This window comes from Glycine max, chromosome 7 (genome assembly GCF_000004515.6).
Source record: "Glycine max cultivar Williams 82 chromosome 7, Glycine_max_v4.0, whole genome shotgun sequence".
NCBI lineage: Eukaryota > Viridiplantae > Streptophyta > Magnoliopsida > Fabales > Fabaceae > Glycine > Glycine max.
In genome coordinates this window covers 8,913,863-8,940,283 of record NC_038243.2, presented here as the reverse complement: position 1 = coordinate 8,940,283, position 26,421 = coordinate 8,913,863, and the positions used below count along the sequence as shown (strand labels likewise).

The following is a 26,421-nucleotide window of genomic DNA, read 5'->3' as shown; positions in this document are numbered from 1 at the left end:
TTTAATATTGCTTTGTATTTATGTGAAATTACTATTTGCCAAAAACTATAAACATTTTAATTTAATCTTTGAATGAGTTAAGATATATCGAAGACGAGAAAGAATTTCTCAATAATAATACTAAAACCTTTAAATTTCAGAAGGTAGTATAAACTCTTAAAAATAAGGAATTATCAAATTTCTCTTGAAAATTTATGACAAATATTTTTTTTTGTATGTCTTTGAACAATGAAGAAAATATTATTTAAAACGATTTAAAAATTAAAATAAAGTAAATATATTTTACAAAAACTAAAAGAACAAAATTATAAAAAACAAAAAAATGAAAAAACAGTACTGGAAAAAAAATATTTAACAAAATTTATTCTACCTTTCATATTCAGTCATGCATTTGATTCAATCTTGACCACTCATTAAATAATTCATATATCTATCAGTTACTATAAATTGGTCCAGGTCCATGTTAGGCGTCCCTTCCATTATTATGTGACACCATTAAACGAAATGTCCTCTTATGGAATTTTTTTAACATCTACTTGCACTGTGGTCCCCCATATATACTATAGTATGAAATCGATCTTGGATGGGATAGTGGCCTGAGTACAACGCGCGAGGAGCAATGCAATTTACTCGTGCCAAATATCCTACCCACAAATACTTTATTTTGCATTTTTTTCACGTAAAATTTTATTGAAAGATATATATTTCTTTGGTCCAAAATAATAGTTCGTATTATCCCCATTTTACTGCCCGTTACATTATGCAAATTAATTGTATGAAAACAATTTATTTAGATAAAAAAAATCAAACACCGATAGTTGACACAACAGTTTTTCCCGTGAAGAAATATCTGTCTGAGATAGAAGCATAGAATAAATTTTACACTTAGAACATAGAAGCAAAGTGTTTGGTGTGAGAAGAGAGATAATGGCGCAGAGAGCTCAACCAGCGTTGGCCACCACGGATGTTTTTCAGAAGGGAGATATTCATTGGAAGCAATTCAATGTTGAAACATCCACTGCTTCTTCCTCACCTCCAAAACCATTGCTTATTTTTACACCAACCGTGCCTGGCTTATACCCTGTAATATTGTTTTGCCATGGCTTTTGTATTCGCACTAGCTACTACTCTAAGCTCCTAGCCCACATAGTTTCACATGGATTCATACTTGTTGCTCCTCAGCTGGTATATCTAGTACTCTTAACACTTTCGAATTTTTCTTCTTCTTCAATTTGCGCACCATTAGTTTTATATACAACTTTGTTTAATAATTTAAAACCATAAAATTAAAATTTTCAGGGTACTATCTTTATTATTTTATTTAATTTCAAACAACGAGTGAGGAATGATAAGAAAAAAACATGCTATATGAGAAACAGTTCTCTATTAATTCTTGTCTTTCTGTATTTTTTTAACTTCCTGGGTTATTTTAGAATAAGAAATGCTATTTGCACGCATACCAATATTTTTATATTATATTTATGTTGGTTAATGCATGTTTTTTTTTTTTATCAATAGTGTATATATTATACAAATTAGTTAATAGATTAGTAACTATGACCTGCTTATACAAATTAGTTAAATCATCTGAATCCGATAGTCAACTTTTCTCAATTTGTTTTCAATTTTTTACGTAATTGATAATATCTTTTTTATAAATAAAAAATTGGAAGAATTTGATCGCTGTGGAACAAATCAAGAAAAAAAAACCTATTTTTTAATTTTTCTATATACAATAAAATAAAGTTAAGATATTGATAGAATTCGTATAACAATTAATTAATAATTATTAAAACAGAACGATACATGGAAAATATATTTAACTCATTTTTAATTCTTTTTGGATTCTCTGACATTGCTAACTTTTGCCTCTCCGATGTTTAGTTTTCCATTGGGGTGCCTATGTTTGGACCAGAAGAAGTTAAGTGTGAAGGAAGAGTTGTGGATTGGCTAGATAACGGGCTTCAACCATTGCTTCCCGAGAGCGTTGAAGCCAAACTGGAGAAACTGGTTCTAGTAGGTCACAGCAAGGGTGGAAAAACAGCATTTGCTGTGGCACTTGGTTACTGTAAAACAAAGCTCAAGTTTTCAGCACTCATAGGCATAGATCCTGTGGCTGGCGTATCAAAGTGTAAGCCTTGTCGATCACTTCCTGATATCCTCACAGGTGTGCCACGGTCCTTTAATCTGAACATACCTGTTGCTGTAATTGGAACTGGGTTGGGCCCAGAGAAGGCTAATTCTCTTTTTCCACCATGTGCTCCAAATGGGGTGAACCATAAAGAGTTTTTCTCTGAGTGCAAACCACCTAGTGCATATTTTGTTGCAACGGATTATGGTCACATGGACATGTTGGATGATGAAACACCAGGGGTAATTGGGACAATGATGTCAAAGTGTATGTGCAAGAATGGGAAGAAGGGTCCTAGGGACTTGATGAGAAGGACTGTGGGAGGGTTGGTTGTGGCCTTCTTGAGAGCACAGTTGAATGAGCAGTGGAAGGATTTTGATGCTATTTTAGCGAGTCCTAATCTAGCTCCCGCCAAACTTGATGATGTGCGATACTTACCAACATGAAGTCATCACACAAACATTCATTTATGCAGTTTTTATTCTATTTCTATGAAAGGCCTATAATGTCTTTCAAATTTGTCTATATAATGATGTGATTCACATTGCACTTTTCAATTGGGTTTTTACATGGGACAATGCTTTTTTTTATTTTTTATTATTATTATAGTTGAAATTAACAAAGGATTACACGTTCAAGTCACTGGGAATTAATTGTCCTGCTCATGTTTCCTTTGGCTTCCCTCGGATCAGGTGAACCCAATTGATTAATGAGTTAGACCTAATTAGGGAGTTAAAATTGTTGAACCAAGACTAGTTAGGAGAATAACTCATCGCAGTGATGTTATCAGACTTAAATCAATAATTAGATATCGATGTATATATGCTAACAAGAAGGTCGATTTGCCTTCATGATGGACAAAGGGATGTATTGATACACAAGATGATGTCTTTTGGAGTCATGAATGCTAGGGTAACATAACTAAAAATTTAATTTAGTTCTTAATTTTATTTTTTAAAATATTTTTTATTTTTTTATTTGCAATAAAAATTAATAATTTAATAAATAATTTATTTAAAAATATATAATTAAGTAAATTAAAATTTTCTTTAACACAAAGTGAGGGGGAATCTCATAAATTTCATAAACCTTACAAAACTTAATAGAATATAATTGGATTTAAATTTTTTAACTTATCTTTTTCACTACTTCACTCTTGATGATGTTAGAGACAAGTCAAACTCCTTTTAACTCATCTTATTATCAGGTATAGAAGATAAAGGTGGATCTTAAAAACTAGTTTTCATGAACTAGTATTTCAACTCAATGTCATTTATGAGATTAATTAATATTTGTATAACAAAAAAAATAATTAAAGTGATTAATTTCATTAATAAAATATATTATAAATCATTTAAAATAAACGTATAATTTTTTATACGTTCAATTAATGAATTATTTAATTTACCCGATCTTTTCTTTTTCTTTTTTTCTTGTAACAGAAAAATAATTTTATTGAATAAATGTACTAAATTTGGGTAAAACAGAAATATCAGAGGCACCTCCTCACTAATACAGGTTGATCCATGCCCTCCTCCTGCAACTTAAAAATTTTCCTTTTTTTTTCTTCTTCATTTGAGTTGGTAAATATGGCTTAAATATTTCTAGACAATTACTAAATGTTGTTTCTTATTGTTAAATGTATTTTTCAATATATATTTCTATTTTTTCACCCTTTTAAATAACACCATTTTTACAACAAGTCCCTCATACGTGTTCTTCATCAACAAGGACCACCACTAGACCCTGCTGCTACTCGTTTACAATGCATCAACCTTGTATTGAAGTTCACATCAAAGCCTCTACCTAATTAATGCTTGTACAACGTTGGTAGCAGTGTGCACTGCTGCCATGTGCTCCCCCATGACTCATAAAAAAATCGTTCTCATTAGCTTGTGTTCATGGAATCAGGTGGGGAGACCAGGAGAGAATTTTATCTACCGAATTGAAAGTAAATTAAAACCGCTCAAATAAATTTTGAAAAATCAATTAAAGATTATATTCTTTACGTTACGTTGTAGGAGAAGTTACTATAACAAGATACGCCTCTTGTGTTGCTGAGTTGTTCTGTCATGTATATTTAATATTCTAGGAAGTTTATAAATGTTTATAAATGTTGGAAGTGGAACACAAGTTACCGGTATATTTTACTTTTCTTTTTTTGAGGTAACAGTACTTTTTACTTTATGCTCTTTAATTTTGCATACCATAACCAATAGCAGCTGTATATATAACCACTACACCAATAAATTGATTAAGATTGTACATATGGTCATTTGAATAATTTGTCCCGAGGACAAATCTTTTTACTCTCTAATAAGGGGTACATTAATTAATTAGTAATTTGAAGCGTATTAATATCTAGTAAATTCACATAAATAGTTTGTAAATGAAAGGATCAAAATCAATAAGTAAAACATTATATTACATGAATAAAAACAAAACAAAATAAAAACTTAAAAAAAGAGAGACATAGAAACTAAAATAAAAAAGAGACATATATATGGAGATTACGAATACATAAAAGTTAGATATTTATCATTTATTCCATGAGTAGACATCCTAAATCTAAAACAAATTAATTGCGTGTGTAATGCAAAGTTCCTGTACATAGATGTAACGAACCAAAAATAGTTTTATATAGATTATAGAGTATACTAATCGATCATAAATCATGTTAAAGAAAACTTTTATGTTAATTAGTGTAAAATTTAATAAAATTATCATATTATATATATATAATAATAATTTATGATTCATTGATAATATAATTTTTTTAGACTGTTAGTATATATTAGTTTTTCCATCAGAAAAAATAATTTATTGTTTTTTATCATCTTTTTTCATTACACTAATAATCTTAATTTATTATAAATAAAAAAATCTTAACTTATGTTTTTCTTTATTAAAAAAGACGTACATCTAATTGTATAAATACAATTACTATTTAAGAAAAAAATGAGACAGTGACATTCTGACGCAACAGTACTTGTTTCTCATGAAAAGATATCTATATGAGGTACATCCATAGAACTCAATTTGGGTATTCTTAGAAGCAAAGTCTTTGGTGTAAGGAAAGTGATAATGGCGCAGAGGGCTCAACCAGTATTGGCCACCACAGATGTTTTTCAAAAGGGAGATATTCATTGGAAGCAATTCAATGTTGAAACCTCCACTGCTTCCTCATCACCTCCAAAACCATTGCTTATTTTTACACCAGCGGTGCCTGGCTCATACCCTGTAATATTGTTCTGCCATGGCTTTTTCATTCTCAATTGCTACTACTCTAAGCTCCTAGCCCGCATAGTTTTACATGGATTCATGATTGTGTTGCTCCTCAGCTGATATATCTTCTACTCTTAACACTTTTTAGTTTTTCTTCCTCTTCATATGTATTATTTATGCATGCACCATTAATATTTGTAAACAATTTTGTTTAATAATAAACTGAACAAAAAATTACATTTTTCAACGCACTCTTTATTATTCACTTTAATTAATTTCAAACGAGGTGTCATGAATTGTATGAAAAAGTAATATATATGAGAAACTCATCTCTATTAATTCTTGTCTTTTTGTAATTACCTGGGTTATGTTTGCAAAAGGAATTTCATTTGGATGTCTACCAATATTTTTATATTATTTTCTTATGTTAGTTAATTAATGTTCTTAATTAATTAATAAAGTTAATATATTATAAGAATTAGTTCATTGGTAAATATTAATTACATATACCCATCTATATTAAAATGCAACATAAGAGATTAATATATTATAATTAAAAATTCGATTCTTCACAAAAATAATTTTTTATATCAAATTTTATTTATTTTTTGACTAAATTTTAGACTAATCAGAATCTATTTTCTTTGATGAATAAAATGGTTAATTAAAACAAAAATAATCCATCTATACAAATAACTGATGACACATCATTAATATAAAAAAAATATTTTTAATTCCTTTTGGGGTTCTCTAACATAGCTTTTGCCTTTCCAATGCTAGTTTTGCAATGTGTTTGCCTGTGTTGGACCCAGTCAAATTAAATTTGCAGGAAAAGTTGTGGATTGGCTAGTTGAGGGGTTTCAACCTCTACTTCTTGAGAACGTTAAAGCCAAATTGGAGAAACTAGTTCTATCAGGCCACGGTGGAAAAACTGCATTTGCTGTGGCACTAGATCATGCCAAACAAACCTCAAATTTTCAGCACTCATAGGCATAGACCCTGTGGCCGGCACATCTAAATTTTGCGAAACGCATCCTCATATTCTCACGGGCTTGCCACGGTCCTTCAATTATTTACATTCTCTATCGGATTTTTACGTGGGACAGTGTTTATTTATTTTGGAGTTGGTGATCAGACAACGAACTATGTTTAATCACAGGGTGTATTACTCAAGTTTCCTTGCGTTCTCTCTGGATCCGGTGAAGCTGGTCGATTTGTGCACTAAGACCCAATTAGGGGAGCTATTGAAAGTTGTAATTAGATAATTGGATAGTAGTTGTAATTGAATAAGGGAGGACATTAACATGTAATCTAGGAATTTTACAAAGAAAGGTATTAGATTTTTTCCGCACAATAATGCATAGTATAGCATGTTCTTCTCACACAATTTAATCGATGTCTTAAATTGTGAGTGTCAAGAAGAAAGCTTGAATCTATAGATGTCCATAGTTTCGATCTAATTTGTAGAGAAAATTATTTTCTATTTAATCTCTATAGTTTTTCCACAAATATTACATGCATCAAAGTTGTTTAGTGGTCACATTTATTGGACTACAAATGAGCAACTTAACTCATCAGTCTACGTGCCATTCACGCATAAAAAGTTCAAATGATAAATATCTATAATTTAGTAAAATTTTATAATTAAATTAATTAATAATATACCATAATTGAAATATTTAATAGTTTAAACAATGTATTCTAAATAATTCAGCTGTAACGATCATAATGTAAACAAAGACAAAGAGAGAAAGATTGTCAGAACTCAGAAGTGTGGGAAAAATTAATTAGTAGTAGAATATATATTACTATTTTTTTTGTTGGTATTATATACTACTATTTTCGTAATACTTGAAATATTGTGGGAATAACGTTACTCTGCACGAAAAGGACAAGTTCTCTTTCAGGATATATGGGACTCAATGGGAAAACACCTTCCTATCAATTCACATTAATTGTTAACAGCAAGCCTCAACTATAGTTTACGCAACTCTAATATATGTAATATCAATTTAGGACATGTAAATTTAATTTTATCTACCATATTGCAAGTATGGCACATGTCTTGTAAAATATAAATATATAAGAGTAAATTTTAATATTGAATTTTTTAAAAATTAATTTGGTTAATAAAATATCATTTTAATGATAATTAATTTACAAATGTCTTTAGTTAATTTGAAAATTTTGAATATTGATAAAAATAATTAAAGAAATTTGAAATTTTCTTTAATTTCACAATTAATTAAATAAAAAAATTGATTAAAAATTGTCTCATGTGTGACAAGAAAGATAGGTAATTACACGAGAAGAAAAATACAAATAAAGATTGTCTCATTTTTTTGAAAAAAAAATAAAGAATCAAATTTGTAATACAATACTAACTTATATTTAAATATAACAAAATCACAACAATTATGTTGTATATCATTTAGACATATTTTAAGTCTTAAACAATCATAAATTCACAAGAAGTCAAAAACAAATACTAATAACTTTTCCGTTACACCAAAATAAATAGTAGTTTACAAATTATAATTCAAATATGTTATAAATTTTATATGAAAAACACAAAATAATTTAGCTTTTTATATATGGAAGATAATTTTATTTTGATTTTGATAATAGCCGAACAAATAAAGAAGGGCTATATATGTGCCAGAACCGTGAGATTTTAGGGTGCAAATATTGATAGGAAGCACCCATAACTGATATAGCCATATAGGTAATAGCTATTGAGGGATCCATGAAAGGGAGCCTTTACTGGTTGATGCTATTAATAATTCTTTTTTTTTTCTTTTTTTACTGGTTGATGGTACGTGAACACGTTTTTAACAAGTGCATGCATACAGACATTATCGTAAACATGTATTTAATACAGGTGCCTTTTTAGAATTTGAATATTATTATATCCTTGCAATATATTGCGATATGCTAATCACCACTCCCTTCCTATGTTAGTAAAAATAAGGAATTTCATATTCTTTTTAACTTGTTGCTCTATGAAGATATTGACAAGTGATCACAATGGAAGTTAATTTTTCCGTTTGCTAGAACTAGAAATTGTATATATAGAGAAAGGAGGAAATTAGTATTTTCTTATTCAATAGAATTGTGACACATATTCTAATATAATTTATGAAATTACATGTTATTCTTCTAATTTTCTGAACTCCAAAATTGTTAATTAAAACTTAATAATTAAAAAATTTCGACATCTCATTCTATGGTGTCATTCGTTCAATCAATATATTGCAGGGACTCAATAAATAATTCCCTTCTTCCTATAAATTCACTTCGAAGCATTGTATGCTTATCTATTCTACCCTATGAACATGGGATGAGTGTGATACCAACCTTCTTGAAGAGTTGCTTGCTCTTCATGATTCGGTGAGGGGACCTATCACTATCATCCATTAAGAATTAATTAACAAATAGTAGAAACAATTAAAAGGCAACGAAATTCCATAATATTAGTTGGCATTTTCTTTTCGGAGATAAATTAGTTGGCATTTTTAAAATAGGTATATGCTCGAAGACTAAAGACTAAACACGTGCTGCAGGGGAATGTCGTCTGTGCAGATAGAAATGCCTAGACGTGGAAGATAAAAAATTTCAGACTTAAAAATTCTCACTTTTTTTTTTTTTAACTAAGGTCATTTTGGGATCTATACTAATTTGAATGTTCGGAGAACTCAGTTATAAGAAACTATTGCTCTCTCAATTGGCTTTTATTTATTCTCGTGACATGTACTTTAACCTTGATTGCAACAAGTTCTTTTAATCTCTTAATTAACCTTCTTATACATGAAGGAAAAATATGATAAAATACTTTTCTTGAAAAGAATGTTGTAATCACGTTTCATGTTTCTTTTTTCGGAGCAGTTTTCCATTAAATTTTCCGGGGATGGAAATTGACAAATATTATACTCTCTTGGGATACCCCTTTCGGAAAACTAGCCACATTAGCATGCCTAATTAATCCCACGTCTCATACATGATCATAGGTTACTACATACTCTATTCTAGTAAATTATTCTGGTCCACGAAATCACATTATTTTTTCTGTGAAGAGTTACAGACTAATATTTTATAGAGTTAATTACTAAAATTCATCCAAGGACCAACCTCTTGTGATAAATGCTACTATTTTGTACAGAGATCTGAGTCAAATTCTTAACCACATACATAAAAAAATATAATTATCTATCCATCATCATGTTGATAAATCACATTATTAATATATTGAACGACACTGACAGGCTAGAAAAGCTGTTTAAAGGCTGAAATTAATATTGATCCATTCATCTTAACAAATTGGTGGCTTCAGCAGGCAAGGGTGACCTTGGAAGATTACTGCTAGATCTCTTGTAATAGTTATTGAGTTAAACTACATAAAAGAAACAGATAGCCTTGATTTTCTCCCTAAAGGAATATAGCCAAATAAATTAAACAAGCAACTAAAATGAAAAGAGAAGGGACATGAATCTTGAGAAAAAGTAAAGTTGGATGCTGGTGTTGGAGTAGGTGCTTGATATAATAATAGTGAGCTAAACTTGTGGAGATTGATATGTGAGATTATCATTATTGATGAGCACACTCTCTAGGACAAAATTGACTGATGTAAGCAATGGTAAATCATCAATGATCAACTGAGCATGAAGATTAAAAGTTGAAGGTGTTAGAATAAATCTCTTAACCTGTGATATTATAAACTACAAAAGAAACACAAGTTATTAATAAAATGCAGAAATTACAGATCAAATCATACCTCCAGTCATTGTCATGAAGAGTTCCTTGTTTTGGTTCTTCCAAGCTCTCTCTTCCTCTCTCTAGATGGTGTATAAGTCTGAATTCGAAGGGATGAGCTCAGGGACCAAATTCATGTGCTTATATAAGCATTCTACCATCAAGAATGCATTTACTAGCCATTACCACTCATTATTGGCTGTTACAATTCATTAGTGGCCATTACCACCCATTAACAGCCATTCAATTTGGCTTCCAAAACTGACGAGCGTTACAGATTTTCAAAATGCTAGGACCAAATTATTACATTCTCCCACTTGGTCCAAACATTTTGACTTAATGCTCAATCTTCTTAAGAAATGAATATACGAATCATAGCGATAGTTGCTCCTATAACGAGTAATATCATCCATGTATTACAATATACTCAATTTCCCAAGCAATATACTCAAAGTGGTAATAAAACTTAATGAATAAACCCAATGTTTATTCTTGGTCCAAAACATAATTTTTCTCAAATAAATCAATGTGCACCCAAATATGAGAAAATATCATAATATAAAAGTTTTAATTTTAACATATAAGTATACAATTATAAAGTGGAACCAAGTCTCATTCTTTCTACTTGATCCTTAAATTTAAACGGTGGCATGCCCTTAGTTAAAGGATCAACGATCATCAACTCAGTGCTTATATGCTCAATGACTACTTTCTTGTCTTTTACTCTTTCTCTAATGGCTAAGTACTTAATGTCGATGTGCTTACTTTGACTTCCACTTTTGTTATTCTTAGCCATAAAGACAGCAGCTGAGTTATCGCAAAAAATTCTTAAAGGCCTTGAAATAGTATCAACTATCTTTAGCCCAGAAATGAAACTTTTAAGCCATACACCATGTGATGTAGCCTCAAAACAAGAGACAAACTCAGCTTCCATGGTAGAAGTAGCAGTCAAAGACTGCTTAACACTCCTCCATGAAATAGCTCCACCAGCCATTATGAAAATGTACCCAGATGTTGATCTACGAGAGTCAACACAACCAGTAAAGTCTGAGTCTGAATAACCAATCACATCTAGATTGTTTGTCTGTCTATACATAAGCATGTAATCTTTGGTCCCTTGAAGGTACCTCAGCACTTTCTTAGCAGCTCTCTAGTGGCCAATACCTGGATTACTCTGATATCTTCCTAACATTCCAACTGCAAAAGCAATGTCAGGCCTTGTGCATACTTGAGCATACATGAGGCTTCCAACAACTGAAGCATAAGGAATGTTTTTCATTTGTTCCCTCTCAAAGTCATTCTTTGGACATTGGTTCAAATTAAACCTATCACCCTTCACAATGGGAGCAACACTTGGTGAACAATCTTTCATCCGAAATCTCTCTAGAATTTTGTTAATATAGGTTTCCTGTGAGAGACCCAAAATACCTCGAGATCTATCTCTATGAATCTTAATGCCGATGACATAATATGCATCACCTATATCCTTCATGTCAAAATTCTTAGAGAGAAATTGTTTCACCTCATGTAGCAAACCCCGATCATTGGCTACAAGTAAAATATCATCTACATATAAAACAAGGAAACATATTTTACTCCCACTGACCTTGTGGTATATGCATTGATCCATGGGGTTTTCCTCAAAACCAAATGAAGAAATTATCCCATGAAACTTAAGGTACCACTGACGGGAAGCTTGTTTTAAACCATATATAGATTTATTAAGCTTGCAAACCAAATGCTCACCACTATTAGAGGAGAAACCTTCAGGTTGTTTCATATAAACCTCATCCTCTAAATCACCATTAAGAAAAGTTGTTTTCACATCCATTTGTTGCAACTCAAGGTCAAAATGAGCAACTAATGCCAAGATTATATGAAGAGAATCTTTCTTAGATACTGGAGAAAAAGTCTCTTTGTAATCTATTCCTTCATTTTGAGTAAATCCCTTAGCAACAAGTCTTGCCTTGTATCTCTCAATGTTGTCTAATGAATCCCTTTTGGTCTTAAAGACCCATTTACATCCAATGGCCTTTGCCCCATTAGGCAACTCTACAAGGTTCCAAACTTTGTTACTCTACATGGAACTCATCTCATCCTTCATGGCATCATACCATAAATTTGACTCTTTACAACTCATGGCTTGATCAAAAGTTTCAGGATCATTTTCAGCTCCAATATTATAGTCAGATTCTTGCAAATATACAATATAATCACTAGGAATAGTTGATTTCCTTACTCTAGTAGACCTCCTTAATGTTGCATCAACATTTTCTTGGGGATCATGTTGTTCAACTGGTTGTTCATCATTTTCATGAATTTGATGATCAACTTGATCTACTAGATTATCAACAACAGTTTGTGGAATGCCAATCATGTGTTGTTCATCATCCCTTTGAACTTGAGGGGTATGAATTACAAACAATCTTTCATTTGACGTGGAAGGTTGAGATTCTATATAATCAATTTCAAAACCTAAGTCCCTCAATTGATCACTCCCACTGATCAAATCATTTTCAATAAATTTGGCATTTCTTGATTCCACAATCCTAGTAATATGATGTGGACAATAAAACCTATAACCTTTATACCTTTCGGCATATCCAATGAAATACCCACTAATGGTCCTCGGGTCAAGTTTCTTCTCTTGTGGGTTATATATTCTCACCTCAGACGGACAACCCCAAACGCGCATATGTTTCAAACTCGGTTTCCAACCTTTAAACAACTCAAAAGGTGTCTTTGGGACAGCCTTGGTTGGAACACGATTTAATATATACACTGCCGTCTTTAGTGCTTCAGCCCACAAGGATTTAGGAAGATTGGAGTTGCTAAGCATACTCCGCACCATGTCCAATAATATTCGGTTCCTTCTTTCTGCCACACCATTCTGATTTGGAGAACCAGGCATAGTGTATTGGGCAACAATCTCATGTTCTTGAAGAAACTTTGCAAAGGGACTAGGTGTTTGTCCATTCTTAGTATATCTGCCATAGTATTCTCCACCTCTATCTGATCTCACTATTTTTATTTGCTTGCCACATTGGTTCTCAACTTCAGCCTTAAAGACTTTGAAGGCATCCAATGCTTCGTATTTGTTATGAAGCAAATAAACATTCATATATCGTGAATAATCATCTATAAAGGTGATAAAATATTTCTGACCATGTGCATCCATATCTGGACAACAAATATCAGTATGAATTATTTCTAATATGCTTGAACTCCTATTAGCACCTTTCTTAGACATGTTGGTCTGCTTACCCTTAATGCAGTCCACACAAGTCTTAAAGTCAGCAAAATCTAGAGTATTGAGTACCCCATCTTTCACTAACATTTTAATCCTCTCAATGGAGATATGTCCTAATCTCCGGTGCCACAACATAGAGGAATTCTCATTAATATTACACCTTTTAATACCATTTTGAACATGCATAGAACTATAAGTGGCATTATTTTGTAAACCAAGAAGATAAAGACCATCAGACAAGATACCATTCTCAACACATTCAGAATTATAAAATAACTCAAATGATGTGTCTTTGAAATTAAAGGAATATCCAAACGGTACAAGCCTTGAAATAGAAATCAAGTTTCGGGAAAAACTTGGTACATAAAAAGTCCTTTCTAATTTTAAAATAAAGCCACTACTTAAAGTCAAAATGCAAGTTCCAATGGCCTCCACATGTGAGCCTAGCTTATTGCCTGATAAAATGCTTTGCTCACTTCCCACTGGTTTCCTTAGGTTTTGTATACCCTGTAAAGAATTTGCAATATGAATAGCAGATCCAGAATCAATCCACCAGGTGTTAATATTAACACTAACCATATTAGATTCATAACATACTAATGAGATTGATTTACCTTTCTTCTCAAGCCATTTCTGAAACCCGGGGCAATTCTTCTTCATGTGTCCCTTCTTCTTGCAAAAGAAACACTTTGCCACCTTCTTAATATCAGCTTGAGGTGGTATTTTACCATTCCCCTTCTGATTAGCTTGAGACTTAATTTCTTTGTTCTTCCCATAAGCAGTAGTCAGTAATGCACTCTCACTCATTAATTCATTGATAGACCATTTATCTTTATGTGTGTTGTAGGAAATCTTAAATGGCCCATATTCATGTGGAAGGGTGTTCAAAATGAAATGCACTAGGAAGGACTCAGACATATCAACTTCTAGTTTCTTAAGTTGAGCTGAAATATCTCGCATTTTCATGATGTACTCACGCACACCTTTCACACTGGTGAGCCGAAGAGAAGAGAACTTCATGATCAAGGTGCTTGCTAAAGTCTTATCTGAAGTGATGAACTGGTCATCAATGGCCTTAAGCAAGTCTCGGACCTTTTCATGCTGGTCAACAGAACCACGCATCTCAGCCGAGATTTTGGTCTTAATGAACATCACGCTGAGCCGGTTGGATCGCTCCCACCGCTCATATAGCGCAACGTCAGCTGGGCTACTTTCATCAATGATTGCAGGTGGTTCGTCTTTCCTTATAGCATAGTCTATGTCCATCCACCCCAATTGTAAAAGAATTCTCTCCTTCCATATCTTATAGTTATTTCCTTTGAGTTCGGGAACATCACATTGAATATCAGAAAAACTAATAGTTTGAGAAGCTGCAAAATCCAAAGGCTTATGTCAAAATTTGAGGCATACTAATCTTAATTGTATCTTTTACCAATGTAAACATACCATAAAATTGAATCTTGTGACATAAAAATTTCCTGTGGGCTAAATTTTTAATTCAATAAGAAACAATTAAACCTTATGATAGAATAATCAAATTACTTGCTCAATATTCATGCTTTACGGGTACAACATGAAAATAATTTAATTTCTATCGTAAATATTTACTTTATGATAAAATCGATAAATTATATATACATCATGATGCCTATGGGTAAATCATAAAAATAATACGTCATTTTATCCCAATTAATTATACAGATATAATAAAAATTCTTGTGAGATAAAATTCATTATATAAGTATAATTAATTACAATATTATGTCTAATTCCTTATATGATCTTTAACCAACTTAATATATAATTTTAATCAAATATAGATGCTATGGCTAATCCATAATTAATCAAAATTATAAAGATCACTTAGACATAAAACTTTATTATATGAGAATAAATGGTATTTTGCATTTTAAAATCAAGATACAATATAATTATGAATAAGATTCTCATATAATTTTATAATTGAAATATAATATTATGCATTTGATTTCATATATATATGCATAGAATAAAATTTTCCAGAATATATTCATGCATAAATTAAATCAAAATTCCAAAAACTATAAAGAATGAGTATATAACGTATTAAAAACGATTGCATATTAGAAAATCTTTACTGGTTTAGTGGTCTGCTTGTACTACTGCAATCTAGGAGTTAAGGGTTTGACACCCAATTAGCGCAAAACGTAGGATTTTTTTTAACAAGGCAGAGGCAATTGTGGCTCTGATACCAAATGTTAGAATAAATCTCTTAACCTGTGATATTACAAACTACAAAAGAAACACAGATTATGTAGAAATTACAGATCAAATCATACCTCCAGCCATTGCTATGAAGAGTTCCTTGTTTTGGTTCTTCCAAGCTCTCTTTTTCTCTCTCTAGATGGTGTATAAGTCTGAATTCGAAGGGATGAGCTCAAAGACCAAATTCATGTGCTTATATAGGCATTCTACCATCAAGAATGCATTTACTAGTCATTACCACTCATTATTATACGTTACAAATTTTCAAAATACTAGGACTAAATTATTACCGAAGGTACCATAATTTTAGGGCCCCACACGTTGCATGATAACAACCACTTTAATTGTTGAATAAAAATACAAACCCCTTTAATTTTGACTTAGAATAGACCAAAACAATCCAGTAAATTCAATGATTATGTGCGTGAATTCACGCCAATTTGATCACTCTTTTGCTTTTCCCATATGAATTATTGTAGAAGTGAGTTGATGATTATTATTGTTTGGCGTGCCTAACTAAAAGTATATAGTGTACTGCCAAGATAAATGTAAACTATGAATCAATTTGCAGCTATATATACGTTGATTATAGAAAATAGTAAAAGTATATAGTGTACTACCAAGTGCATTCAGAGATAGTAACATTGGGTAATTAAACTCAAGATTTTCCAATTAATTAAAATGACAAATTTCTTTAGTAGTTTGTTTTATTTTTCCCTTTCTATGTAATCTCTCTTAGAAATTTACAGAAGATCAAAATAAAACTTTGGAGGATTAAGAAAAAAACAGCAGCCTTGTCTTCACAAGGCAGAGTGCGATTTGCATAATTTGCCTTCCACTCACACAACAGATCAATGATCATTGTAGCAAATCTGAACAAAAAATGTAACTTTCAAAAGATTAGGCGCCTACAAAGGCAAACACTGCACCTTCTAATTTGAACGTGACATGTCCTCCACTTGGTAGTTTTTTCACTTTGGACAAAAATTTCACATTCAAATAGCGAATCAAATCCTCACTTTTTCCCCATTTCCTATAGAGAAATCTTGTAGTGATGTGTCCAATAGAATATAGAACACTTAAAATTGGCAAGAATTGTTTAAGGTCGATCAATTAGATGGGTCTTAATCATTATGATCATAGGGATTTCATTAGACAATTAAGAAATTCTTATTAATTACTGCCTTTTACAACACACTAATTAACCCTATAGTGATCAAACTCATTCCAAATCCTTTGCTTCAATGAAATCTTAGAGACTGCTCTCAATTAGCTTGCTCCTTGGAAATAATTTTACATTGTTAATCATAGAATGTCAGCACTCTATTCCTTGTAATCCATTGCACTATGTAGTACCCTGCTTTATAATGATGGCTAGTGATTGTAAACTTCATCTCCCCAATTTCCCAGTGCGTGTTATAATCATCATAAGAGAGCATGTAGCATGTGACTTTATAATAAAAGAAGCATATACATGGGTGTAAATTACAAATACTCACCACATCAACATCACCGAAAGGTACCACGGCCGAAATGGTGGGTCACGGATATTCATGCACGGTAGTACGAGGAGATAATATTAGTGTTATTTTGATAAATATTATATTATTTTTATAATTTGTTATATAATGTGATTTTTATTGATCAAATTGTTAAATTATATTTATATATGACTAAGATTATCAATGTCAAATTTTGTCAAAATTAAACAATAATAAAAAAATAATTAAATGATTCATATTTTAGTATATTTTAAAATATTTATATTTTATCTTAATTATATGAATAAAATAATAAATAATTTTTGATTAATATAAAGTTTTGCATATATAATTTATGTGAAAGAAATTTTCAATCTAATAGTGAGTTTTAAGAAAATATTATCCAGATAAAAATTATAGAATATTATAATAGTTATCAAAATTATATCGATATAATTTGATATCTCTTTGAAAACAATTATACTATTTTTACAACTTAATATAAAATATAATTTTTATTGATTCAACCATTGAATTATAGTTCTATATTATTCAAATGTAATTTGTATTATAGTCATATAAAATGTTTACTACATTTTAGTTTTTCCTCACTTATGGAGAGTGCATTGTAACATGCACTATAACAGTTTGGACAGCTACTCAAAGATGCACTTATTAATTTTTTTTATCATGAAGCTAATTCGAATGGAATTGAAATTCTTCAATTACAATTGTTTATTGTAATGAATAACTTCTAATGGTTTAACAATAAGTTAAAACATGACCTTATTTCAGTACAGTTTTATTTAACATTTTGGTGCCAAGAGTATGACCCTTGATGCCGCCAAGAAAAATTTGTTCTGAATTTTCTTTTTTTAAAAAGTTACCTATGTATTTTTTATGGGAGACTTTTTGCTCAAAGAATTATTATAAACATTAAAATATAAGTATTGACAATTATATATTTAATAAATAAATTTAAGATTATTGATTAAACTAACATAATTTCATACTAATTAATTCACACGTTCGGTGATGTGATAGAAATTAATATATATATATATATATATATATAGAGGTATATTTTAGTTAAATTTCTCAATAAGTTTATAAGAAAAGAAAAGATAACCAATGTTTCTTTCATACATTAAAATCTAAATTATACACGTCAACATTTTTAAAAGTTTTTTATTAAATTATTTTCAAAGTGATGTATAAATGTTTTGATTTTTGGAGAAAAAATTTACCTTTTCAATTTTTTTCTTATAATTACTTATTACTGGACACAATTTTCTTTTATCCCTTTCTAAATGTCTTTTAGGCTGAAATCAGCAATCTGGCTTTTAGACTGAAAATAATTTCCCCGCATGTTTTGGAGTCGTCTTCCTTTTCTATCTTTTTACTCCCATTTGCTTAGAGATTGAAATTTTGCACTACAGTGAACAGTAGGAAATAATTGCATTTCGGGTGACTTTGGCTTCAGCTTCAGCAATTCAGTGATTTCAGTCTAATCTGTCTGTTACAATCGGTTTGACCACGAAGTTCCACCGAAAGGTACTAAAATAATGTAGATTTTCATTAACATATCTAAAATTTCAACTCTGAGCTATGTGACCAAGCCATATAAAATACAAACTAGTCATATGATCTTGACCTTCGTCCTTAGGAAGAAAAAGAAATTATAAAGTCAATATATAGATAATTACATCGATCTAAAAGTATTCAGCTATGTTAAATTTCTAAAATGATAAGTTTTATTAGAAAAAAAGCATCTATTATATTTTTATATAATAAGTGCTTAATGCTTTATTTCTTAATTAAAACCTATCTCTTTTAGATGTTTAAAATCAATCCTAAAGTCCAATTTAATGTTAACATTTTACATAAATATTTGCTGTTACCTGAAATCATTAAGCAGTAATTTGGATGCTAAATCTCTGGACTAGTAATCTTTACCATTTAATAGTGGACCAAAGTTTAATTAAAGTGGTGGGATAAGGGGCAAACCTACATTCCCTCACTCTTATAATTTGATCCCACACCTTCCCATGCTTATTTTTATTTTTGTTTTCCACTAAGCTCACAGTATAAATAGGGACTAAACTAAATCCGAAATGCACCATCACAGAAGCAATTAACATATTCTCCTCTCATTCTCACTCAAAACACAAAATCCTAACTAAGGTGAAAATGAAGGCATCACGCATTGCTTTGTTCACTTTGGTGGTGCTTCTTTTTGTGGCTGAAGTTCAAGTGTCAAAGGCAGTGACCTGCAGCCCAGTGCAGCTGAGTGCATGTGTGAGTGCAATAACCTCTTCAACCCCTCCATCAAACCTATGCTGCTCCAAGATCAAGGAACAGAAACCATGCCTTTGCCAATATCTCAAGAACCCCAATCTCAAGAAGTTTGTTGACTCTCCTAATGCAAGGAGAGTTGCTAACACTTGTGGAACTCCCTTCCCAAGGTGCTAAGGTGTTACTAAATTTGAAGTGGTTTTAATTTCTCTGCCTGATTATGCATCTTGATATCTATCCATGTGTTCTGGCCAGAGACCAGAGAGTGAAAGAAATTATATATATATGTGTTATCATATATATATATATATATATATATATATATATATATATATATATATATATACATATATGGTGTGGTTTAACGTCTCTATATATGGTTTAATGTTAGTGAGAATACTAGTCCTAATGGATATGTGATGCTTTGGTTTCATGTCATTCCATTTCAGTTCCATGGTGTGCTCTATCTCATCTTACGTAACGTTAATTAATTAGTTGTTGCAAAAGGCTGTATTTATAATTCAGAGAAGTATCTGTATCTAATCATATGTTTCCTCTTCTTATTAACTCTCTATCTATCTTATTAGTTTATAGTTGTTCATCACTTTGGAATGGAGTTGTCTGGGTAATTGACATTACTTATGAGAAAATTAAAGCATTCAACATAAATGTAACAAGCCATCAAGAACGTACATACAGAGAAAACAGAAAACAAAAATGTATTTTGGTTGCAGCATTGTAGTTGCCTTATGATTGTGGAAATGCCATAAGATCAGTATTTACACACTTTTTTCCCCTATTCTTGTATTTGTCATTCGACTCTCGAGTACACCCATCAAAGTTAAGAGGGAAATGAAAAAAGGAAACAAGAATATTTATATTGGTGGTTCCTCTCACTAACCGAGATTACCATTATTGACAATAATAAAGATTTCTACTAATTAATAATATTTACTAGTTTTATAGAAAATGTTTTTCAAATAATTGAAAATAAATTAGCATCTAAAAAAATCTCTGACTTGTTGACTCTTGAGATTTATATATACAATGTTGAAAACTAATCTTTGTGAAAGCTTTTTTTTTTCCTCTTATTTTAAATGAATGTTCATGCATTAAATGTTTTTCCCGTTTTGACAAAGATATTATTTTATTTATTTTTTACTTTGTATGACATGTAAATTTTTTCATACTTATACTTATATTTATTTATTTTCTTTGTAATGTTGTCTAGTCCACTGTGATTTGATGTGAATCATGCTCTTTGATGTAAGAGAGTTGATAAGTTCTATCTTTTTGGTTTTTTTAAGACTACAAAGACTCTTGTTTGTAGGATACGCCATCAAACTTATAATGTTGAAGATGCCTTAAAGTCTTGAAGTTCTTATCAGACAAATCATGTGACAGACGAAGGTTTTAATATACTAATATAGATGGACATGTTAAGACGTATCAAGTTATTACATTAGGGAAATCATTAAGAAAATTTGTAGTACATAAATATGTTTAGTCTTTATGAAAATATCATAATTTTACCAAAACAGCCTAACAGGATTGGTGAAACTGGATTAGTTGGATGCTTTTCCTTGCTCTCTAGCTATATATTATTTGTTATCGTTAAAACTAAGCACCAGATAATCTTATACTTTACATCACTTATTTATATCTCTAAATTTTAGGACATTAATTTATTTTTAAAAAATTATTATAAAAAATACTTTTATGAGTTTTAATATTTAGTATACGTTTTTACTGTATATTTAGTATACTTAATAACTAATAAGTATCACAAAGTTTTTTTTTTAAAAAAAATCTAAACTAATTAAAATGAAGTTGCTATATCCACTTCTCACCTTTTCTTATTCACTCTCCTTTTCAATTTGTTTTTCAAAAATATCTTCTTTCCATAAATAAATTTGTTTTAAAGTGTGCAATGTCATAATCGATGTGATGAGTCTCGTCTAGATTTGCACGTTCCTTTGTGGTCTTGTTGGTTTACTCTTTTTTCATAGAAAATGGGGAACGTGTAAAGGAAACACAACACCATGTCCTTGAAAATTTAAAAAATTCCTCTCAGTATAGCAATAAAAATATAATGAATAATTAATTAACTTGAGATGTGATTCTCAAAAGAAACTATCATGATTAAAAATGTATGTATCGTTATCTAATTATTATAAGTTATCTTTTGAATTATTTTAAATAATTATTTTAAAAAATAATAAATTTATCAAACATAAATTATTATTTAAATTATTTTATTTAATTAATAAAATTAATAAATTTTGTATAATTTATACTAGAATGCATAATTTATTTTCTCTAATAAAAAACAATTAATAAGAATTAAAACTAAATCAACGAATAAAAATTATTAACTTATAATAGTTTCCGGCTGGGGTTTATTCCCTTTTTTGTTAAAACTATATCTATTCCTAAACTCCAGTGGATCCGAAGCCACCTTCAGCTCTGAGTGTAGAATCCAAATCCTGAACCTCAACAACCTCCGGCATCACGATCTGCTGGATTATCATCTGTGCAACCCTGTCACCAACTTTTACTTCAAAATCAGTGTCTTAATGGTTGAACAGTATCACCCCTACGGGACCCCTGCAATCCGCGTCGATCACGCCCGCTCCCACATCGATCGAGTGCTTCCATGATAATCCAGATCGCGGTGCTGATAAACAAAACAAAACGGGGAGATTTAAAGTTAGCCCTCGGCTGGGAAAGAAAGAAGGGAGGGGAAGAGATTGCAAATTCGAATTCCCCCAAGTCATTCTAACAAACTAACATTTGCACAAAACACACCAAAAGGAGTGAAGATCTAAACAAGCAATCTGTGTGTGTTCCGCCATGAACGAAGAACAACAGTGTTTGCTTCTCAGCTCAGCTTCTCACTTTTGGCCCCCCAAAGGAGTGAAGCTATCGTACGGCACTGCGGGCTTCAGAGCCGATGCATCACTTCTCCAATCGACGGTGTACAGAGTGGGAATCCTTGCAGCCCTTAGATCGCTCAAGACTCGCTCCGTCATTGGTCTCATGATCACCGCCTCACACAACAAAGTCTCCGATAATGGAGTCAAAATCGCTGACGCAAGCGGCGGCATGCTCTCTCAGCATTGGGAACCCTTCGCCGACGCCCTCGCCAACGCCCCTTCTCCCCAACACCTCCTCCTGGTTAGTTAGCTTAACACTAATAATTTCTTCCCACACTATCTTTTTTGTTGAAACCGTGTTTGGCGAATGTGGTTATGTACAGTTGATAAATGAATTCGTGGAGAAAGAAGGAATCTCGGTGGATGGGGACTGGCAAGTCGAAGTGCTTTTGGGGAGAGACACGAGACCAAGTGGAGATGCTTTGCTTCAAGCAGCTAAACAGGCATGAGCAAGGTTTTAAATTACAATCACAGTTTCTTGGCGCTCCTTGACATTGTGTGGACAAATGCGGTCAAGTTGGTCACAGTTGGGTTGAAGACAACCAAACACCCCAAAAATCGTGACGTTGTGGCTGAAATCACTGTTGCAGACCCTTTTTTATAACCTTGAGGGTATAAGAGTCATCATAATTTTAGAAAATGGTCTGCTACTATGATTTCAGCAGCAATGTCAAGGTATTTGGAGTATTTGCGACCGCAATTGTGGTTGCATGAGCTGCATTTGTCTGCTATTCCCTCAATGTCAATAAACTCGATGAAACTACAACCTCAATTTAAAACCTTGAGAATCATATATGATTGGGAAATTCCACCATCTTTTATTTTATTGAGTGGATTTTAATTACATATAATTGAATGAAAATGAAGGGCGTCACTTCAATTGTTGGAGCTGTTGCGACGGATATGGGAATCTTGACAACTCCACAATTGCATTGGATGGTTCGTGCTAGAAATAAGGGTATGAAAGCTTCAGAGCAGGATTACTTTGAACAGCTTTCAAGCTCATTCAGGTTAGTCCAATCCTGATATTCTTGTGGTAGATGAACATTGCTTCATGTTGTTCCTTTCTTTTGTTGATTTTTAAACCATCAATGAGCACATCCTTTTAGGGTCATTGTGTGATTGGATCAGGTGCTTAGTGGATTTGATCCCAGCTGAAAAATGTAAGTTTGATGGGGTGAACGACAAAGTGGTCGTGGATGGAGCTAATGGGGTTGGTGGAGTGAAACTTAAAGATTTAGGGAAATTGTTGAATGGTTTGATTATTGAGGTTCGGAACAGCAGTGAAGATGGAGGTGTACTGAATGATGGAGTTGGTGCTGATTATGTGCAAAAAGAGAAGGTTCTTCCAAACAACTTTGGTTCTAAAGACACTGGGATAAGGTTAGTCTGCTGATAATCTTGTGTTAGAAGTGAAGTTCATGCAGGCAAGGCATGCTGCTTGACATTTCTATACTAATATGAAATTATGAAGTGTATATCTGCATCCCAGTAATATTCCAATAAATATGTTTAGATTTTCTTTCTAACAATTTAATCAGTCTGCAATTCTGCATGGCTACCTTACCGCAAGTAATTCCAACCACAATTGTAGAAATGGAAGGCTTGTTGTTCATTGAAACTTACAAATTTGTAACCATGAATTGATAGTTGTTAACATAATCCTTGAAATAATTTCACTTAAAAAAAATAATAAACAAAAACATTCGACTTAAAAGGACTAGGCTTCTGGCTTGTAAGTAATTTTTTTTTTCCATTTTTAATTGGTAGGGGGGAGGGTGTCTGTGATATGTGCAGGTTAGGGGAAGTAGGAGGAGGTCTTACTGAAAGCTGGATAAGTTAGCCCTACCATTTTAGTATATGTATTCTTTTAGTGTTGTTATATTGGTGTTCTTTATTATGGTCTTTACTAATGGAGCTAGTTCTAGTTTGTAGGTGTGTTAGTTTGGATGGAGATGCTGATCGGCTGGTTTATTTTATTGTGCCACCTAAAAGCAGTGGTAGGATTGACCTTGTTGATGGGGACAAGATACTATCCCTGTTTGCCTTATTTATTAGGGAGCAACTAAGCTTTCTTAATGAGAAAGAAGACATGAAAAATTGCCACCAAGCCCATGTTGGTGTCATACAGACTGCTTATGCAAATGGGGCATCTACTAATTACCTTAAACTGTTGGGACTTGAAGTCAATTTTACTCCAACTGGAGTGAAATATCTGCATGAAAAAGCCACCGAATTTGATATTGGTATCTACTTTGAGGCAAATGGCCATGGAACTGTCTTATTTTCAGAATCTTTCATAGAGTCGTTGGAGGCTAGAACTAATGAGATTTCTTTAGGATCCAAAGGTTTGTTCTGAGGTTCTGACTATTTTCACTTCACTTACAAGATTCAACTAAACATAAATGTGTGATTGTTAGTTTTAGGTTCAGAAGGGGAAAAAGCTGCTCTGAGATTATTGGCTCTTAGTAAGTTGATCAATCAAGCTGTTGGAGATGCTTTGAGTGGATTGCTCTTGGTGGAAGTCATATTACAGCATATGGGATGGTCAATAAATAAATGGAATGAACTTTATCATGATTTACCCAGCAAGCAGCTCAAGGTCAATCATTATTATCTTTTATCTTTTCTGTAACTAGAATTTTTTGCACTGCTGTCTGAAACTTATTTATAAGAAAATATAGTGTGGTCCCTCCCTTAGCATATGGATTGAAGTTACTATTCAATTTAAATATTTTAATCTTCCCTCCCTTAGCATGCATGTGCCAATGTAATATATGTGATTATCATTCTAGTGTCAATTTATTTGTTTTTACTAATTAATTCATGGAAATTCAGAAATTAATGCTTGGTTTGGCTTTTCTCAACTGTCAGGTCAAAGTTGCTGACAGAACGGCTGTTGTTACAACAAATGCAGAAACTGTGGTTGTGAGCCCTCCGGGTCTACAAGAAGCCATAAATGAAGAAACTGGTATCTTTTTTCAATTCCTTCTTTTCAATTTGTGCGACATGTTTGTTTGAATTACCAATGTGTTTTACCAACTTTCACATTGATTCAACAAGTGTCTAAGATTAATGAAAAGAAAAATGTAGTAACATAGTATGGCACCACTCCTTCTGACATTGAGACCAGTTGCACTTCTCCCCACTGATTGAAGGAGGCCGAAGGGAGAGGGAGGCTAGTGACATTTCTCCACACCAATTTTGCAAGATTTGTTGGAGGCTTGTTTTTGTAATGTGTATATATTGCATTGTTTTGTTCAAAGACAACATTGTTTTTTGGTTTTATCATTGCTTGCTTGCTTTTATTTGTGAAACCACCAAGAATGGGCAGAGTGAGGGAGGCAAGGAGGCCTAAATAATACCAAAATTGAATGTTATATTTCTGAAAAGTTGGTGTCTTGTTTATGGGATTATACTATTACTGTTATCAAGTCCAAGTGGCTTGGCAAAATTTCACTGACTGCGAGATATTTGTCAGTTTCATCCATCCATGAAAGCCTTTTAGTGTGAAAGATTAAAGTGCAGAATTTCAGTTTACTAATATTGCAGCTTGATACTCTTTCCTCTTCTGCATTTACAGCTAAGGACCCCCAAGGTCGATGCTTTGTGCGACCATCTGGCACTGAAGATGTTGTTCGTGTGTATGCTGAGGCATCCACACAGGAAGCAGCTGATACACTTGCCAACTGTGTGGCTAAGCTTGTGGATCAATTCTTAGGGTTCAATAGCTCGTGACATCACAACAGCTCCTCCTTCTGTGTCTTTTTAATTTCCATTTGACATTACAACAGAATGTACTTGGCTTTGAAACTTAGCTAGCCATCGTGATTTTCCAATAAATTTTCTCCTGCATTTTACTAAGCTTATCCGAGAGTATTTGAAAATCTTCTTGAACACTCTTACCCAATTGCCAGAAAAATTACATAAATAGAAGAAATAAAAAAGGCTTAATTTTCTTAAAATTTTGCTCCAAAATTCCCTTCCACTGTACCCGAATGCTAATCTGAACCTGTAGGGTGCCAAGTTGGAAACTTTTTCCCTGAAAAATGATGGGGTTATCAGAATTAGAGGAGCTACTGCTTCTTCAGTGGCACCCAGAATCTGAAA

The 26,421-nt window shown here is 32.1% G+C and overlaps 4 protein-coding genes across 4 annotated transcripts; all 4 read left to right on the top strand.

Annotated features, from left to right (window-relative positions):
- The first annotated feature begins 906 nt into the window (after positions 1-906).
- LOC100807959 (chlorophyllase-1) lies at positions 907-2,770 on the top strand. Its single transcript, NM_001317442.2, has 2 exons — positions 907-1,185; positions 1,885-2,770. Exons 1-2 carry the CDS (start codon positions 928-930, stop codon positions 2,575-2,577), a joined length of 951 nt encoding a protein of 316 aa, NP_001304371.2. The 5' UTR covers positions 907-927; the 3' UTR covers positions 2,578-2,770.
- Positions 2,771-5,192: 2,422 nt separating this feature from the next.
- On the top strand, positions 5,193-6,777 carry LOC100804059 (chlorophyllase-2). Its single transcript, XM_006583371.3, has 2 exons — positions 5,193-5,371; positions 6,137-6,777. Exons 1-2 carry the CDS (start codon positions 5,216-5,218, stop codon positions 6,344-6,346), a joined length of 366 nt encoding a protein of 121 aa, XP_006583434.1. The 5' UTR covers positions 5,193-5,215; the 3' UTR covers positions 6,347-6,777.
- A 12,408-nt stretch (positions 6,778-19,185) lies between these two features.
- LOC113002176 (non-specific lipid-transfer protein 2) lies at positions 19,186-19,938 on the top strand. The gene has a single exon (XM_026129202.2). It carries the CDS (start codon positions 19,271-19,273, stop codon positions 19,550-19,552), a length of 282 nt encoding a protein of 93 aa, XP_025984987.1. The 5' UTR covers positions 19,186-19,270; the 3' UTR covers positions 19,553-19,938.
- Positions 19,939-21,762: 1,824 nt separating this feature from the next.
- On the top strand, positions 21,763-26,180 carry LOC100806886 (phosphoacetylglucosamine mutase). Its single transcript, XM_003528908.5, has 8 exons — positions 21,763-22,552; positions 22,635-22,754; positions 23,179-23,321; positions 23,443-23,694; positions 24,247-24,659; positions 24,738-24,913; positions 25,186-25,282; positions 25,895-26,180. Exons 1-8 carry the CDS (start codon positions 22,229-22,231, stop codon positions 26,047-26,049), a joined length of 1,680 nt encoding a protein of 559 aa, XP_003528956.1. The 5' UTR covers positions 21,763-22,228; the 3' UTR covers positions 26,050-26,180.
- The last annotated feature ends 241 nt before the right edge of the window (positions 26,181-26,421 follow it).

Excerpts from the sequence above, each read along its gene's own strand:
- LOC100807959 (NM_001317442.2), top strand. The coding sequence starts at position 928 with ATGGCGCAGAGAGCTCAACCAGCGTTGGCCACCACGGATGTTTTTCAG. Across the intron at positions 1,186-1,884 it reads TACTTGTTGCTCCTCAGCTG|TTTTCCATTGGGGTGCCTAT; the intron begins GTATATCTAGTA and ends TCCGATGTTTAG.
- LOC100804059 (XM_006583371.3), top strand. The coding sequence starts at position 5,216 with ATGGCGCAGAGGGCTCAACCAGTATTGGCCACCACAGATGTTTTTCAA. Across the intron at positions 5,372-6,136 it reads CGGTGCCTGGCTCATACCCT|TTTTGCAATGTGTTTGCCTG; the intron begins GTAATATTGTTC and ends TTCCAATGCTAG.
- LOC113002176 (XM_026129202.2), top strand. The coding sequence starts at position 19,271 with ATGAAGGCATCACGCATTGCTTTGTTCACTTTGGTGGTGCTTCTTTTT.
- LOC100806886 (XM_003528908.5), top strand. The coding sequence starts at position 22,229 with ATGAACGAAGAACAACAGTGTTTGCTTCTCAGCTCAGCTTCTCACTTT. Across the intron at positions 23,322-23,442 it reads CAGCTTTCAAGCTCATTCAG|GTGCTTAGTGGATTTGATCC; the intron begins GTTAGTCCAATC and ends TGATTGGATCAG. Across the intron at positions 24,914-25,185 it reads TACCCAGCAAGCAGCTCAAG|GTCAAAGTTGCTGACAGAAC; the intron begins GTCAATCATTAT and ends CTCAACTGTCAG.